We start from the raw sequence: 14,685 nt of genomic DNA, 5'->3' as shown, positions 1-14,685 counted from the left end.
AAAAAAGTCAAGATGTTGGATATAGCAACTATTAAAACTTCAGAAGACAGCACCTTATATATGGGAGTTGAATGCTTTAACATCACCCAATGTGATTACTTGAAATTTGAAAAAAGCCAATTTTGGGCACCTATATTGAATATGGACTCAGGTTAGCTAACTGCTAAAGCTGGCGGCAACACTAAACAAGAAAACATGCATTTGAAACATCATTTTCTTCAACTGAAATACAGCGAAACCTTCCATGTGGTAATAAGGCATTACTGATGCATTTGAGACAGTACTACTCTTCAAATATTCATACATTAAATTACAGAGTACATAGTGTATAGTTTAAATAAAGTCTGGAATACATCATTTGAGACAGAACTCTTGTCTATCAGTGTGCTGCTGAATCATCACCCCATCAGCAGCAAAGCCATGAGGTCCTGAGCTCCCCAATATGTCTCTTGTTTTGGATCAGACCTGCCATAATGTAATCTCCCCTTTCCCAGATGGATGCTTTGGGCTATTAAGGAAATAAAAAGGAGGAGAACAGCTAAGAAATGCTCATTCCACCAAACTTCTCCTAGGTACAGGTTGCAGAGGAGTGAAGTATGCCAGCGCAATCTATTTTACACAGTGCAGCTGAAACCTAATTACACAGATTAATGTCCCATTGAAGGTGCCATTACCTAAATAGCCTCCTATAAAAGGAGGAGACTTCACTTCAGCCCAAATATTCTGTTTAAATGCTAATGGAAGCTTCAAAATCTAGATTCAAATACGTCCTGACTTTCTCCAGTGTGCTGCTGGAGTAAGATTTTGTGCAGCCTTTAATTCCCCTGTGCAGGCAATTCACTTGACAATGACAGTAAGCCTGGATAAGTCCCCACCCTAGCTTCTCCTCTGAGAAATATTTAACTAGGCCTGGACTAACCTTATCATCACTTAATACTGATTTCTTTCCCTTTGCACATCTTAGCTGTTCACTATGCAAAGACTGAATTAATAAAACTAATCTTTCTTCCCGCCAACCAACTAACTCAGATGTTTAAGTGCTGCTACCAGGCTCTCAGAGTTCTGTCATCGCACCTACTGAGGGGGCTAACAGAAGTTAATTGGCTCACTCTCGATCACGGTGTTTACAGCTGCGTGCAGAAACGCGTGTTGGCCATCCTGCCACAGCACCAGCTTCTTAAAATAAGACCTCTGTATAGCGGATGAGAGCACGGGAAATGGAGTTGACAGTCAGAGCCGTGAGGTTGACGCAGCCTTCAGTAGAATCTGTCAGAGCAGAAGCACCCCACCCCCAGCTTCACCCCTCTGCTCAAACACAAGCGCACGCTGTCGCAAGGCATTAGTGTGGCAGAAATACACACACTGGCTCCTTCACCCCACCCCACCCACAGGCTGGGCAATTCACAACAGCAGCACAACATCTTCCTGTCCCTGATCCTTGAGCATACGTGACATCAGATGTGCATTTACAGGCTTAGTGTCAAGTTTGTGTGGGCTGTCGAGATAAGAATCCTGTGAATGCCCTATCCTCAGCCATCATTTCATGTGATATATGCCCTAACTCTAAGAACAACGTGCTTGTTGAAGTATTTGTGCTGTTCATTATGATAATGAATTCTGAGTTTAAGAAAGTCTCAGATTGTATCAGTGAATTATACAATTGAACGATGACATCTTGCGAGCACATTTATATTCACCTGTCCAGACCAGTTATGATCAGGAGGCAGTAGTCTGCAAGAATACCAAATATTCAATATTGGGATTACAATAATATTTATAGTGGTTACAGTAGGTGGGTGGGGGTTTGGGTGGACAGTGTTGGGTAAATTTCTCAAAATAGCAATCCACTACCATTGTTGGATGTAATCTAATTACAAAGTTATTTCCAAACTTTAATTACTTTTTTATAAAAATAAAAACAGAAAATCGAGTAGACCATTACATCTCAAATTCTTGTGATACAGTTACTATCTTTCAATAAAGTAAATTAATTCACTTGGGTTACAAATTTCTAAAATATACAGTGCATCCGGAAAGTATTCACAGCGCTTCACTTTTTCCACATTTTGTTATGTTACAGCCTTATTCCAAAATGGATTAAATTCATTATTTTCCTCAAAATTCTACAAACAATACACCATAATGACAACGTGAAAGAAGTTTGTTTGAAATCTTTGCAAATTTATTTAAAATAAAAAACAAAAAAAATCACATGTACATAAGTATTCACAGCCTTTGCCATGACACTCAAAATTGAGCTCAGGTGTATCCTGTTTACACTGATCATCCTTGAGATGTTTCTACAACTTGATTGGAGTCCACATGTGGTAAATTCAGTTGATTGGACATGATTTGGAAAGGCACACACCTGTCTATATAAGGTCTCACAGTTAACAGTGCATGTCAGAGCACAAACCAAGCCATGAAGTCCAAGGAATTGTCTGTAGACCTCTGAGACAGGATTATATCGAGACACAGATCTAGGGAAGGGTACAGAAACATTTCTGCAGCATTGAAGGTCCCAATGAGCACAGTGGCCTCCATCATCCGTAAATGGAAGAAGTTTGGAACCACCAGGACTCTTCCTAGAGCTGGCCGCCTGGCCAAACTGAGTGATCGGGGGAGAAGGGCCTTAGTCAGGGAGGTGACCAAGAACCCGATGGTCACTCTGACAGAACTCCAGCATTTCTCTGTGGAGAGAGGAGAACCTTCCAGAAGAACAACCATCTCTGCAGCACTCCACCGATCAGGCCTGTATGGTAGAGTGGCCAGACAGAAGCCGCTCCTCAGTAAAAGGCACATGACAGCCCGCCTGGAGTTTGCCAAAAGGCACCTGAAGGACTCTCAGACCATGAGAAACAAAGATTGAACTATTTGGCCTGAATGGCAAGCGTCATGTCTGGAGGAAACCAGGCACCGCTCATCACCTGGCCAATACCATCCCTACAGTGAAGCATGGTGGTGGCAGCAACATGCTGTGGGGATGTTTTTCAGCGGCAGGAACTGGGAGACTAGTCAGGATTGAGGGAAAGATGAATGCAGCAATGTACAGAGACATCCTTGATGAAAACCTGCTCCAGAGCGCTCTGGACCTCAGACTGGGGTGAAGGTTCATCTTCCAACAGGACAACGACCCTAAGCACACAGCCAAGATAACAAAGGAGTGGCACCGGGACAACTCTGTGAATGTCCTTGAGTGGCCTAGCCAGAGCCCAGACTTGAACCCGATTGAACATCTCTGGAGAGATCTGAAAATGGCTGTGCACCGACGCTCCCCATCCAACCTGATGGAGCTTGAGAGGTCCTGCAAAGAAGAATGGGAGAAACTGCTCAAAAATAGGTGTGCCAAGCTTGTAGCATCATACTCAAAAAGACTTGAGGCTGTAATTGCCAAAGGTGCTTCAACAAAGTATTGAGCAAAGACTGTGAATACTTAAGTACATGTGATTTTGTTTCGTTTTTTTATTTAATAAATTTGCAAAGATTTCAAACAAACTTCTTTCATGTTGTCATTATGGGGTATTGTTTGTAGAATTTTTAGGAAAATAATGAATTTAATCCATTTTGGAATAAGGCTGTAACATAACAAAATGTGGAAAAAGTGAAGCGCTGTGAATACTTTCCGGATGCACTGTATGTAGAGTACATTTAAAACATGAATTACACTAATATCTGTTGTGTTTGGCAACAGCTGAATTGTGTGTGCTCCCTAACGAGTCAGTGAGCAAGAAGAAAATATAGACATTATTTTGAATTTGTTGAGCTGAAAAAAAGAGTTTTTCTGTGAAGTGTTTTCGAAAGTAACTTAAAAGTAATTAGTAATGTGATTATTTTTCAGATTAAGTTATCAGCAATCTGATTACAACTTTAGAGTTACCTTTTTGTTTAACTTACCCAACACTGTCCACTACAAATGACTAATTACCCCTCTAAAATTGTAATCAGATTACTTTACTGATACTTCATCAGACTAGTAATCACATTACAGATTTATTTTAAGTTACTTTCTAAAACAATTTTCACATTTTTTTTTCCACTCCACAAATCCACAATTATGTCTATACAGTATATCCTCGTTCATTTTCATTGATCCTTCAAGGGATAGTTCACCCAAAATTTAAAAAAATTCTCTCATCATTTACTCACCCTCATGCCATCCCAGACGTGTCTGCTGAACACAAAGCTTTTTAGAAGAATAGCTCTGTAGATCCTCACAATGCAAGATGGGTGATGGGTATCAACATGTTGAAGCTCCACATAAAGGCAGCAAATGATGATAGGTATGGGCGAAAAATAGATAAATATTTAAGTCCTTTTTTACTATAAATTCTCCACTTTCACATTCTTCTTTTGTTTTTGGCGATTCTCATTCTTTGTGCATATTCGAGAATTTATAGTAATAAAGGACCTAACTGTTGATCATGTTTCTCACCATCACCTATCATATCATTTCTAAAGATATAGATTTAACCACTGGAGTTTTATGAATTACTTTTATGCTGCCTTTATGTGTATTTTGGAGCTTCGATAATGTTGTTACCCATTCACTTGCACTGTATGGACCTACTGAGCTGAGATACTATTCTAAAAATCTAATTCTAGAAAGACATACACATCTGGGATGGCATGAGGGTGAGTAAATGATGAGAGAATATTATTTTTGGGTGAACTATCCCTTTAAGTTGTCACAGAAACAGGCGATCAAATGAAGATAATTCAAGTTTTGTATGTCTTCTACATAAATACTATTTTAGAAATGTGCGCAACCTAAGTAGGATTAAGTACTAAAAAGTACGATGACCAAAAATCATCTGAGGAACTGCAGTCTCTTGTAAACATCCACCTTCCTTCACCTCTGCATCTGCACGCATAGCCAGCCAAATTCACAACAGAGTTACAACACACGTTCTGTTAAATAATAATCCCCTGTCCTGTTATCCTGCTATTTATATGTCGCTCCTTAAAACTGACCAATCCTCTACGCTCCACCCCTTCGCTTGAAAGGAGATGATCATTTTACTATGATTCTTTGGCAGCAAGATAATCCTCCAACGTGGTCGCACAGTTGCGTCATGAGATCCAGACTGAATGTCTGACGCGATGATGCCCCAAGACAGACGTGGCATCCACAAGGAAATGAAAGCTCAAAGAAGGAGCACAGAAATGTTCTTGCAGATGTTTCATCGAATGAAATATTCATCACGGAGCGATACATTTCCAGTGCTGTGCACAAATTATTCTGACCTGGGGGTAAATCTTGTCCGATATTTAAAATAGGGACACAGACCAATACAGTTCTGGCCCAAATGTTCCGTTTCATCCTTTGGCTCTAAGCATGGGGGTCTCTGGAGGAATTTCTGTGACTTTTATTTTTCTTTCTTAGAGACCAGTTGCATCAAACCAACGCGCGCGCACGCTTTTGTTCTGATTCACCAACAATTGTCCTCAGATAATGAGGTCACTTTTACATTTATTTTTGCGGAGCCACCGTATTCCCATCTGAACATACGGGTAGCTACTTCTCTCATTGGGTCTCGATGGGGTACAGAAACTACAAAGTAATACACGGACCTGCCGCACGCAATTTGAAGAGACACGATGCAATGCCATTACCACATTTTACGCAATGATCATGGAATTGGTGTTAATACAAAATTGAGTTACCATAAGAGAAACAATTTCAGCCCCGTACAGTAACCCTCTTAGGGGCCGTTCAGATCGAAAACGTTCTTGTGCTGAAAAAATACGAAGGGCAACAGAACGCAGGTGTCCCGAGACGCGCTTTTAAAAGTTGACCTTATAAAACAGAAGCTGAAAAAACAGCGAGACGTGGCGCAACGTTCAAAAATGTCTGTCTAGATCATGTTTAGGCCGAAAAACTATTGAAAAAGAAAAAAACTGCGAGAACGAACTGAGGCTTACAGTGTGAACGACCCCTAAGAGTTGGGGGCGGGTGTGTATTGTGGTGGTGGCAGGGTGGGGGTGGTCTCCCTGGTTGCTAAGGGCAACAGGGTGAGATAGATGTAGCCGCAGCTGCGCGTCTGTTAATACCAGCACTCGACCCTCAACGTCCCCGCGCGCGCAATTCTCCACACACAGTCACACTCGCGAACACACTGAGCTGCTCTCCTCAGCCAAAGCATGAAGATGCAAGTGGGGATTTAGTTTCAGTGTCTTTTCCAGTCTAAAGCAGATTATTACCTTTCCTCAAGCACGCAGGACGGATTTAAACACGAGAAACAAGGTTTGCAGACTCTTTCTTACGTTATTATGTATTCTGTTGTTTGTTCTGAATGAAAACATTCGTCCTGTGTATTTTTGTCCCTAGATCTGATCAATTCTCATTGTATTAGAAAATGTGTGCATGCTATTTTGATTGCTTCGCCTGTATATTAGGTTTAGTCGGTGTTTTTGTTACCAGGCGCTGGTCATATTATAAGGAAGTGCAGAGATTTATATGGAAAGGACAATGGGCGCACATTCAATGACTTCGCCCTGGATTTGAATTCGTTGGCATAGTGAAATTGCGCGTTTGATTCAATGCATTCGTTTCCCGCTTGTCCTGCTTTGTGTTTATGTTTATGAACAAGGACATCTACTTCACGATTGCTAATTGTGTGATAAAGCAACTGTTACGAGTTCATTCATTCATGCAATCAACTTCTTCGCCAAACGTGCCAGACTGCCCTCGCGCACATTATAATAAGACGCAATGATGTGTGAATTTGCTTCAAATTGCGCCTAGTCTAATATGCATGAATGAAATAAATTTTTCCAAAGTAAAAAATAACATTTAAGTCTTTTTAGAGTCGCTGAATTACTACATTGATGTAGAGGTTTCGAAAATGGAACCAGCCTGGTTTAACCACAATAGACGATGCATGCGCGCGCGTCTGTGTGGCGCTTGGGTTGTTGTTGTTGTTTTCCCGCCGCATGATGATTTCATAATGTCCACATCACACATTTCCACGATAATATACGTGTTACCGATAGCACGAGGCTTCTAAATTAGATCTATATTTTTAATTTTCAAAATTATTATTATGAGGTCTTATAAATTGGTGTTCCAAACCGAAACAAGTTACTGACCATTGTTCAGGATGTTTTCCAGACACAACAGAAGTTGTATGTCTCGTTGTGTCCATTCATTTATACATTTCGGTAAATAACCTATTACTCGTGTAATGACGTCAATTAAAATAAATCAGGTGATTTTGATATGAACTACAGACATTTTTACAAAATGGATGAAATGGTTAGGGATATATTAGCAATGCAAATGAGGTTTTGAAGAGCAATGGCACCTGCTGTCTCGAGCATTTGCATTGGCTTTTCCCTCGTTTCTCATTAGAATTATGTTGTATTTCTGCAAAGCAATGTTTGAGCCCACTTTAGGGCTTTATTGAGGGAGCTTCTCCAAATCTCTTCTTTTGCGTTAGCATAACAAAGGGTAAGGGTTTTGTTCAAGAAAAGAGGGGACAAAACCGTCAAGGCTCAATTGTCCCAGTGTCAGTTGGATGGGCAAGCAGGGTCTTGTGCCCTATCAGTAAACAGGCTCAGTCATAGTGAAATCCAATTAAGCTGTGTTCTTTCTATTGGCAAACAATATTGTTTCTGTTTTTTTGTTTGTTTGTTTTTGTTTAAATGCTACTGTACTTAATTTTCGGTACTTCCAGTCATAAGGTGCCTTGAATAAATAAATTATGTCTATGTCTAACTATGTCACATGTGGTTCACCTCTAACCTATTACACTGAATAGGCAATGTAAAATAATGTTCAAATTCAAGTGGGTCATTCAAAGAAAGCATTAAATTGCTTAAAGCGTCATGAATGCTTAATGGAAAAAAAAAATCCTTTGTGGGGTTACAAAAACAGCCCCATTGTGACCCAGGGTGAAGAGTTTAGAGGTTTATAATAAGATCTTTCATTGTCGTATGAGCAACGATATATACTTATTTCTGTATTTGCCATTTTCATGCCCTCGTGGGAATACACGTGCACATTTACGTGACAAGATAAGCTACATTTCAACAGAGAATGTGGTGATATATTCAGCTCCATTTCTAAATGAGATATAAAACCACACAGACACACACACATATATATATATATTTGGACACCAGGAAACAACAACAACAAAAAAAAAAACGCTTTAAATAGCCCAACTGTTAAACAAAATCACTGATCGGCTGTACTGTAGTGCCTTCAAGGTGACTGAAGTCAGGCTCCCAAAAGGCAGCATGGGTTTGTCTGGTGCATACTTTAGTTTGACCCTCATTTATAATAATAATGTATAAATTGGAGTGAAACAAAACTTGTATGCTTTAATTTTTTCAGGATCTTAAGATCTAGATCACAAGTATCAAGCCTTGAAAAATAATACGTTCATATACATTTTACATTCTCACTTTAGCCTAAATCATGTTTGGAATACATGCAGCCAATGTAAAACTGATTGTTGTCTTCTTTCCTTCAAGCTTTGAGGTCCCCCTTCTCTACACGGAATATGATGCAGAATTCCCCAATTCTTAGGGAAATAAGTTGGATAAGAAAACTCTCAGATTTGTTGGCTGATCATCAATGAACTCAGTTCCTTAAAGAACACAAGGAAATACATAATTCAGTGAGGAAGTACTGATAGTTGGGAGATTTCATTTTTGGATATGGCAGCAACTGAAGCTAATGCAGAGCCTGTCCAAGCAGATGTTGCTGAGACCAAACCTGAGGTAGAAACCACAAATGCAGAGCCAGCCCCAGCTTCAGCTGATGAAATACAGCCTACCGCTGAGGAAACCCCAAGCACAGAGCCACCAGCTGATAGCAAATCCAAGCCAGCTTCTGAAAAAATATGGGACTCTTTTTTAAACAAAAGTGGGCTTGGAAAAGTAATGGGAGGGAAGAAGAAGAAGGAGCAGCATCTGGGAGCTGAGGATACTACTGGCGAGGATCAGGATAAGGCCGCAAATCAGAACGATCAAGGGGATACTGCAAGTCCTACAGACCAGGCATCTAGTCAGCCAGCAGAAGCTGGCGAGGCTGCAGTTGATGGCCAGAATATTGAAAAAGCAACAGAAAATGAAGAGGCTTCCCAAGAGCAAAAGGAATCTGGTGCCAAGCCAAAGCAAGGAGAGAAGTCTAGTGTTAGGGACTTCATCCGCAATCCTGTCGCTAAAATTTTCTCACACAAAAGCACAGAGAAAAAGGTTAGGTCAAAATCTCTAGACAGGCTGGAGGATGCTGATACCAGCACAGTTGTGGCAGAACAAACGGATGATCCTCAGACTGTAGACGAGCCAGACAAGCCTAACACTGAAAAAGCAAAACACATGAAACGGTGGCATTCTTTCAAAAAACTTATGGCTCAAAAGAGTCACAAAAAAAGCACAGATGATTCCAAGGATGCTGAAGGAGCAGAGGGAACTAGTGCCGATGGAGCAGGAGATTCTGGGACATTGGATTCCACCACAAAGTCAGAGCACACTGGGCAAAAAAAGTGGAAACTAAAGAGATCATGGACATTTCAAGGTCTGAAGAGAGACTCATCAGTTGTAGGAATCCACAAACCAAAGGATAAAGACTCTTCGGATCTAAAAGATGAAAATGCCCCTGAGGCAGAACAGGGGACAGAAGATGTCAAGGCAGCCAGTGATGTAGAAACACAGGAGAAGACTAATGCTGAGGGTGAGGAGGAGAAAGGAGCAAGTGCTTCCACACAGCATGCAAAATCTGTGGACCAGCATGCAAATGAGATCTGGACCTCTTTCAAAAAACGAGTTATTCCCAAATCGAAGAGGGCAGCAGACAGTTGTGGAGCAGAGGAGGAACCAGTGGGTGAGCAAGAGCAGATTGATGATCCACAGGCGGGTAAAGACTCAGTCAAGACAGCCAAGGCAAAAAGGACACACTTTGACCGTGCTATGTCACTAAAGAACTTCATACTGCGAAAGGGTAAGAGTACCAGCGTAGACATGGAGGGTACAACAGCTCAGAAAGAGGGCGATGGTACTGGTGAGAGCGAGGCTAAAGACATGGACGGCCTTGACGATACAGTTGGGGCAACTGATTTGCCACAGACTGGATCAGAGGAGCAGACTGTATCTCAGAGTGAGAGCAATAACGAAGCTCAGGTGGCAGGCGAGCACAAGAGTTCTGATGGAGAGGAGAAGTCCCACACTAGCACACCATCTGTTCAGCCATTAGACAAGTCTCATGCAGTCGAACCAGTGTCAGGTGGATGCGAGACAGAGCCCAAAGCCAATGGTGAGAATGGATGCTCGGATGCTATATCAGAGGACACCACAGCACACAATCATGAGGCGACCACCCAAAATGATGTGAAGGATGAGGAGACCAACCAGGAGAACATAGACTCTAGTGGCAAAACTTGTCCAAAGGAAGGGATGATCCTCAATCAAGACGGGAAGTGCGATACTGTCAATGCAGTTGCCCAAAGCGGTGAGTTTGCAGCCCCAATTGACTCGAGAGATCTCCAGCAAAATGGAAATGACAAAGCAGATTGTAAAATAGGACTAGGTACTAGTGTTGAGTTAGAGACTGGGGGGGGTGGGGCCCCTCTTTGTGGAAGGTCCCTTTCTGGGTCAGCAAATACCACTACAGATGACCAAGAGGAGGCCTTGAAGAGGATGTTCTATGAGGTTGCATCTTCCATCGTTCGTGCAGCTGTGTCCTCAGCCACTGAACAGTTAGCCAAGGAGAAGGACCTCCTGGACAGTAGTCTGAAATGTTTTCAACCTGAAAACTATAGCAGTTACTCAGATATTGATGCCAGTTACTGCCATAGACAAGTCACTTTGAATCAGGGAAATCTGTATTGATTCTTGATGATCCTGAGCACCTTCATCTGTGGGAACATGTTCTAGTGTTGTAGACACGTCAAAAGCCATTGGTATACCCCTTTATGAAATTAAGAACTTGTGTATTTTAGTGTCAGTGAATGAAAAGGAAAGTACAGGTGGTAAAATTGAGCTGATACTCAGAGTAGAAATTTTGCCACATTGTATATTGTAAAAATATTCACTATAAATTACACTTTATTAAATTAAAGACTATAGTATGTATCTATGTTAATGTGAAACCACAAACAATTAAGTGTTCTTGAGGCTGAGGAATTGTCTTAACTGAGCTCCTATTTCTCAGAGCTGTCACATGAAAATGTGTATTGGTTGCTGTACTGTATTATAAAGTTCACTATTTATTTTTAATGAACAATAATCCAATGTGCGTCTCCTATATGACGAAATGTGTGAATATTTATTTATTTAAAATGTTAAATGTAGAAATATATTGTAATATATTTAATCTCTTCTGTTATCATTTACCAGAAAAAAAGGCGGGAAACTTGTGATGCCACACAGAGGATTAGATCTGCATGGGATTCGTTCAGCGAGGAGCTTTGCCCCCCTCCCCCAAAAATATGGAGTAATCACATGTTTACACCACGATTCACCATGGTGAGAGATGCAATCCACATAGTTAAAAAAAATCTCGAAAAGCAATAATTCTGAATCATCAATCAATGCAGTTCTTGCTACCATTCCATCATTGTAAATGTTTTGCCTGTCTACTAGTGAGATTTTATATTGTCATAAACAACATTCCTTTGAAATGTTAATCTTCTTGATCACAAAGTACTGTGATCATAAAGACTGTTAGTTTTATATTAATTGCCATTCTGTTTGTAGTTTCCCTTTGAATTGAAATATCTATGTAATACAGACACATTTGAAATAACTGCCCGCCAGTCTGCCCCCCAAATTGTGAATTCAATACGGAATGTGCTCTAATCTCTGTGTTTTTGTTTTTAGACTGTTTTCTTGTGAATATGAATAAACCTCCATTAAACATCAAGTAATTCTCTGGGTTTTCTTGCGGGAGAGTTGTACGGTTTTTAGAAAAAGTCAAAATTACAAACTAATCATTAGACTAATAAATTTATTAGACTTGGCATTTGGGGCAATTGTACAACAGGCACAGCTAATGCAAAACAATGCAGAGAATCTGTTTATGCACCCTCAAAAAAGGGTGAATTTGATATTAGTGCATAATTCCCATCTTTGGAATTATTGATTATACTGGAAGCACACATTATATACAGTTGAAGTCAGAAGTTTACATACACATAGGTTGAAGTCATTAAAACTCTTTTTTTTAACCACTCCACAGATTTCATATTAGCAAACTATAGTTTTGAGCAAGTTGTTTATGACATCTACTTTGTGCATAGCACATGTAATTTTTCCTACAATTGTTTACAGATATTTAATTGACTATATCTCAAATCCAGTGGGTCAGAAGTTTACATACACTAAGTTAACTGCCTTTAAGCAGCATGAAAAATTACAGAAAATTATGTCAAGCCTTTAGGCAATTAGCCAATTAGCTTCTGATAGGCTAATTGGAGTCAATTGGAGGTGTACCTGTGGATGTATTTTAAGGCCTACCTTCAAACTCAGTGACTCTTTGCTTGAAATCATAGGAAAATCAAAAGAAATCAGTCAAGACCTCTTTGCCATCATACTGCTCAGGAAGGAGACACATTCTGTCTCCTAGAGAGGAACGTAGTTTGGTGCCAAAAGTGCAAATCAATCCCAGAACAACAGCAAAGGACCTTGTGAAGATGCTGGAGGAAACAGGTAGACAAGTATCTATATCCACAGTAAAACAATTCCTATATCGACATAACCTGAAAGGCTGCTCAACAAGGAAGAAGCCACTGCTCCAAAACCGCCATAAAAAAGCCAGACTACAGTTTGCAAGTGCACATGGGCACAAAGATCTTATTTTTTGGAGAAATGTCCTCTGGTATGATGAAACAAAAACTGAATTGTTTGGCCATAATAACCATTATGTTTGGAGGAAAAAGGGTGAGGCTTGCAAGCCAAATAACACATACCAAACATGAAGAATGAGGGTGGCATTATCATGTTGTGGGGGTGCTTTGCTGCAGGAGGGACTAGTGCACTTCACAAAAATAGATGGCATCATGAGGAAGGAAAATTATGTGGATATATTGAAGCAACATCTCAAGACATCAGCCAGGAAGTAAAAGCTTGGTGGCAAATGGGTCTTCCAAATAGACAATGACCACAAGCATACCTGTGGCAAAATGGCTTAAGGACAACAAAGTCAAGGTATTGGAGTAGCCATCACAAAGCCCTGACCTCAATCTGATAAAAAAATGTGTGGGGAGAACTGAAAAAGCATGTGCGAGCAAGGAGGCCTACAAACCTGACTCAGTTACACCAGTTCTGTCTGGAGGAATGGGCCAAAATTCCAGCAACTTGTGAGAAGCTTGTAGAAGGCTACCCAAAAAGCTTGACCCAATGTAAACAATTTAAAGGCAGTGCTACCAAATACTAACAAAGTGTATGTAAACTTCTGACCCACTGGGAATGTGATGAAAGAAATAAAAGCTGAAATAAATCATTCTCTCTACTATTATTCTGAACTTCTGACTTCAACTGTAAGACCCTTAATATGGGCACTGCATCGTGGCAAATATTATTTTATAGGGGATTGCATGGAAATCTTTAAATCACAATGTTTTGCTTTAACTGCCATTTAATATCCTACTTTATCCCCAATATATTTCAGTTAAACTCGGGTGATTATGATTGCACCATCCTTCACCACCACTATGCTGTCGACCATTTACACCAATTCTCTGTGATCATGTTATTAGCACGTTTACTACAGATTAACCGAATGCCTAGCAACAGTTTTCGGAACACCATCTCCAATTGCTCACCGCAGGGGCAGGGTTAATGAAGTACTGCATGGGTGTATTAACAGATAATCAGCAGATTTAATGGGGACAAAACAGGACAGAAATATTCAGACTGTACTGGCAAGTGGGTGAAATTGACACTCTATATGACAGATTTAATGAATGTGGCTTTGAGAGAAAATCAATAGCTGTCGACAGCAAAAAGCTGGGTGGACTGTACAGGCTTCAGCGTATGTTGTGCAGTAAGTCTTTTAAGTTAACGAAAATCAACAGTAATAACTGTTTCCTTGTAGCTATAACAAATTATTTCACTCTACATATACTGCTAGGTATGTCCTTTGCTCAGCATTTTATCTAGTTGGAGAATATGTATATATAATTTGTTTATAGAATTATAAATACATTTATATAGATGTATAGATTTTTTTTTAAAGAGACCAGCTTGTAAACCTGCCCTTTTAGACAGTGTTGACAGACAAAATACTGGTATCCTTATTTTTCCGTCATCAAACTGCACCCAGAGGCAGGCAACTCTGTATTGACTATAAAACACAGAGCATTAAACTCGCATTAGACGAAAAAAAAAATCCCTTGAAAAACAATCTGCTTAATGGTCCACAGCGCAGCAAGATGACACTTAATGACCACTTTTACTAAAAATACCACCAGGTTAGTGAGGTACTCTTAATCTAAAGCATACTGACGAAAACCAGGCAAGAGAGCCTTTATCTTACATGTTTTCCCATCTAAATGTGATTAATAAGAGGATTGTTGTGCAAAAGCCTCTTACTAAGAGCACAATGCACAAACTAATGTGTTTTAATCACATTTTGTACTTTAAATATGTAAACAACAGATAAAGGCAATTTACAGTTATGTTTAAGACACTTGTACACCATAACTTCGGAGAATATATAAATACAAACAGGCAATTAAA

General features: G+C 40.0%; 1 protein-coding gene across 2 annotated transcripts; it reads left to right on the top strand.

Annotated features, from left to right (window-relative positions):
• Positions 1-6,016: 6,016 nt before the first annotated feature.
• Positions 6,017-11,869, top strand: LOC127429999 (uncharacterized). Of its 2 annotated transcripts, none has more exons than XR_007895387.1 (3): positions 6,017-6,244; positions 8,479-10,907; positions 11,344-11,869. XR_007895387.1 is itself a non-coding variant. In XM_051679391.1 (3 exons), exons 2-3 carry the CDS (start codon positions 8,665-8,667, stop codon positions 11,364-11,366), a joined length of 1,815 nt encoding a protein of 604 aa, XP_051535351.1. In that variant the 5' UTR covers positions 6,024-6,244; positions 8,479-8,664; the 3' UTR covers positions 11,367-11,869. The 2 variants fall into 2 exon arrangements, 1 of the variants encoding a protein (XP_051535351.1); XM_051679391.1 differs by having other exon boundaries at positions 6,024-6,244; positions 8,479-10,456.
• Positions 11,870-14,685: the final 2,816 nt, after the last annotated feature.

Source organism: Myxocyprinus asiaticus, chromosome 39, assembly GCF_019703515.2.
Source record: "Myxocyprinus asiaticus isolate MX2 ecotype Aquarium Trade chromosome 39, UBuf_Myxa_2, whole genome shotgun sequence".
In the NCBI taxonomy this organism is placed as follows: domain Eukaryota; kingdom Metazoa; phylum Chordata; class Actinopteri; order Cypriniformes; family Catostomidae; genus Myxocyprinus; species Myxocyprinus asiaticus.
Note: the sequence above shows the minus strand (reverse complement) of the source record. Positions and strands in the feature narration are given on the sequence as shown.

Coding starts and splice junctions, on each gene's coding strand:
- LOC127429999 (XM_051679391.1), top strand. CDS start 8,665: ATGGCAGCAACTGAAGCTAATGCAGAGCCTGTCCAAGCAGATGTTGCT. Junction 10,457..11,343: donor CAATGCAGTTGCCCAAAGCG/GTGAGTTTGCAG, acceptor ATCATTTACCAG/AAAAAAAGGCGGGAAACTTG.